This window comes from Lolium rigidum, chromosome 1 (genome assembly GCF_022539505.1).
Source record: "Lolium rigidum isolate FL_2022 chromosome 1, APGP_CSIRO_Lrig_0.1, whole genome shotgun sequence".
NCBI lineage: Eukaryota > Viridiplantae > Streptophyta > Magnoliopsida > Poales > Poaceae > Lolium > Lolium rigidum.
Genome location: NC_061508.1, coordinates 28,680,533 through 28,683,806, shown reverse-complemented (window position 1 = coordinate 28,683,806; position 3,274 = coordinate 28,680,533). Strand labels below are relative to the sequence as shown.

Here is a 3,274-nt window from a genome sequence, read left to right as displayed (position 1 = left end):
TCACCTGGAATGACCTTCTTCTACTCATCACCCGTTGCCTCTTTCGGTTGGAGAAATACTAATATTTCCTTTTCTGGCAACACCAAAAACAAAAGCACTCCACCATCTGCCGCCTATTTCACCGGCACTTCTGCGGTACCTCAGCAACCCAGATATTGTTTTATTTCTACAATATTTTAACCAACGATCTAGAAACAAAAGCACTCCACCATCCGTTGCCTATTTCACTAGCACTTCCGCGGTACTCCAGCAACCCAAATGTTGTATTAGTTCTACAAAATTGTAACCAACGATCTTGATATTAAAGGTGCGGTCAAGTTTTAGATGTTTCTTCAGCTGTTTTTGAAAAGGAATCCCGCACTTTTAAACTTAAAAAGCGTCTTTTAAAAAGAATGATGCACCATAGACAAGCATGCCGCGCCGCAAACTTTCTAGTACTGTATAAAAGCTTATCATGTTTGCTGGCGTGTGAGCTCTCCAATCCAATGTTTATTTTTTCATATGAACAGTAGCATCATTCTACATAATTCATATCAATATACAATACAACTTGAATTATTTTGGGTGGCACTTGTATGATATTTGTTTTGATGTTAAATCTTTAACATAATTCTTCATTTTATCATAATTATTTTTTCCAATGGGTGACATAACAAACTATCTAACAGCCGAGGGAGGGGCCGCCGCGCCAAACTTCCTAGTGCTCCTCATTTCTTTCGCAATTCATGTAGATCCGGGGCTATGTTCCTCATTTCTTTCGCAATATTTTTGTGATAATCGAGCCAAAAACTGAAAAATAGATTTTGATGACCACGAAGCTACACATGTCGAAAGGTGTTGAGGTTCTTGCAAGATGTTTTTCTAGTCGCCACTACAGAACCCATTGTTTGGGATCGTACTTGGTGGATGGTTCTGTCCGTCTCTTGTGCCGGCCATTCTGCTCCATCATCGGCCAGTCATCTACTGTAGTGAACATGAAATGCGTCAAACAACGTTAACAAGGTCGATCAGCGAGTTAATCAGGCGGCACGACCAGCCTCATGTCATCGGTGCCGTTCTCCTACTCCTACCTCGCCAGCGCTCGCACCCCTCCACGGCGTGCTCCGCGCGCCGCCAGACGTGCTCCTCAGATCCCAGGGTATGCTGCACTGCCACCGTCACGGCGCTCTCCAGCTCCGCCTCTCCGGCTGGCCGCTTCACAGCGGCGAGCTTCGCCTTGGCCTCGTCCAGCTGCGCCCGCAGTGCGGCCACCTCCGCGTCCCGCGCCACCAGCTTCTCCTCCAGCTCCAGCGCGTAGCTCAGGGAGAACGACGCGTAGTTCACGGCCTGCGAAACGAACAATGTACTCGATCAGACACCCACCGACGAACAATTTGCCGTCGCATTTGCTGCTGGCATACCTCCAGAATCGCAGCGTAGCTCGATCTGACGACCTCGGAAGGCTCGCTCGCCGCGAACACGCGCTCCTGCGGCGGCGCGACGGCGCCCTGCAGCAGCTCCCGTGCAGCTTCCCACTTCGTGGTGTCTCCGCTGTGCCTGCTGGGAAAGTGCGGTCGCTTCCTAGAGAAGCCCGGCGGCGGACACGGGCCGGGTAGCGGCGTGCTCGTCAGCACAGAAGGAGGCGCGCCTTCCTCCCCGTTCGCCTGCTCCAGACTCCTCTTGTTCCCGCAGAAAGGCGCGTTGCTGCCCGGCTCAGCTTTCACCTCCTTCGTCGACGCCGACGCTTGCGCGGCCGCCCTCTCCGCAAGCATAGTTTTCATCATGATGTAGACGGAGGGATCCATTCCTATTCCTAGCAAACAACGGCAACATCAGCAATTCAGCGGTCCATAAAACAGGGGAATCAGAGGGATTTTGATGTTCAGTTACCTTTGGAACTGGAAGTGATACAGGTAGAAGCAGAAGCCGGCGGCGGCGGCGGTGTAGATGTGGCAGTTACCATGGAGCCGGCAAGCTTGCCATCGCACAGGCATGTCTTGATATCAACGGCGCCGCCGCCGCCGCAATAAGCATCCAATAGCTTCTTCGCGGATCTCTCCTCCTCTCTGGTTAGCACCGGATTTACGAATGAGCTCATCGACGGCTCGCCCCACTCCACAGGGCAAGGCCACGGCTCCGGCGACGATAGGAAGAAAAACATCTTTTTCCAGTCCATGGGGGTATTCGGCAGCCCCGTGAATCGCAGGCCCAAGCTGTCTCTGGCACGGAAACAGTACCAGCCTTTGACCTTGCTGTTGACGATGACCAGCAGGAAGAAGCGCCGGAACACGGCGAGCGACGGCGGCATGCCGACGGAGCGACAGAGCGCGAGGAAGCCCGCCATGACGCGCCACCCGTTGGGCACGAGCTGGCTCGGCGCGATGCCGAAGTGGGCGAGCACCTCGCAGAAGAAGCCGTGCAGCGGGACGCGCATACCGGCCTCCAGCGCGTGTGCATACACGCAGAGGGACCCCGGCGGCGGCGTGCAGGCGCGACGGTCGTCGCCGGCGGGGCGCCCGGTGTACACGCTCGGAACGCCGTGGTTCTTGCAGAGGAGATCGACCTCGGCCTGCGTGCGCAGGGAGGAGACCAGGCGCTCGTCGACCGCGGGACTCGACGCCACGAAGGCTGCGGTGGCGACACCGTTCTCCGGCTCGACGGAGGAGGAAGGCATCGCCGGCGTCTCCTCTGTCGTGTCCTGCAGTGCAGCGGAAAGATGAGCCAGCATAGTGCGTACAAAGTGCAATAAGTACTCTTTTGGACCTGATGGTCTTTTCTTTCAGACACATTTTTGATCTTTGTGCAACGAGAATAAAGTAAGACCAGTAGAGTGTCTTCTAGTGTGATTCAAAAGGATTATATGTATGGCCTCTTAGATTCAATGTTTAATCTATGAGAATTTCTCTACTCCCTCCGATTCATAAAAGCGTTGAGATTTAGTTTACCGATACATTTAATGAATTGAAAGAAGTATATTAGTTTTAAAATTAGTATAGGATTGCAAACCATGCGAATTTTGTCTAAGAAATTATTAGAACATGATTTCATAGGAAAATACTTATATCCATTACAATCCTTTCGAACATATTGCATCCTTCACCCGTGACAACCTTTTAATACTATGGGCTTCTTCGGATTTGATTAGTAGGATCCTAAACTATGTCATTTTTTTCCAAGGATTTATTTGTACAAGATTTTATAGGAAAAAAAATACTTATATCCACTACAACCCCTCCAAAAAAGTGTTGCGTTCCTCAAACGTGACAAACTTTTAATACTATGGTTTTTTTTTCAG

General features: G+C 51.1%; 1 protein-coding gene across 1 annotated transcript; it reads right to left on the bottom strand.

The window, feature by feature from the left end:
- Window positions 1-871: 871 nt before the first annotated feature.
- On the bottom strand, window positions 872-2,707 carry LOC124706158. Its single transcript, XM_047237811.1, has 4 exons — window positions 1,870-2,707; window positions 1,401-1,786; window positions 1,071-1,326; window positions 872-963 (listed from the first exon to the last, which is right to left on the bottom strand). The coding sequence occupies exons 1-4, from the start codon at window positions 2,705-2,707 to the stop codon at window positions 872-874; spliced, it is 1,572 nt and encodes a 523-aa protein (XP_047093767.1).
- Window positions 2,708-3,274: the final 567 nt, after the last annotated feature.

Excerpts from the sequence above, each read along its gene's own strand:
- LOC124706158 (XM_047237811.1), bottom strand. The coding sequence starts at position 2,707 with ATGCTGGCTCATCTTTCCGCTGCACTGCAGGACACGACAGAGGAGACG. Across the intron at positions 1,787-1,869 it reads TATCACTTCCAGTTCCAAAG|GAATGGATCCCTCCGTCTAC; the intron begins GTAACTGAACAT and ends TGCTAGGAATAG. Across the intron at positions 1,327-1,400 it reads GCTACGCTGCGATTCTGGAG|GCCGTGAACTACGCGTCGTT; the intron begins GTATGCCAGCAG and ends TTCGTTTCGCAG.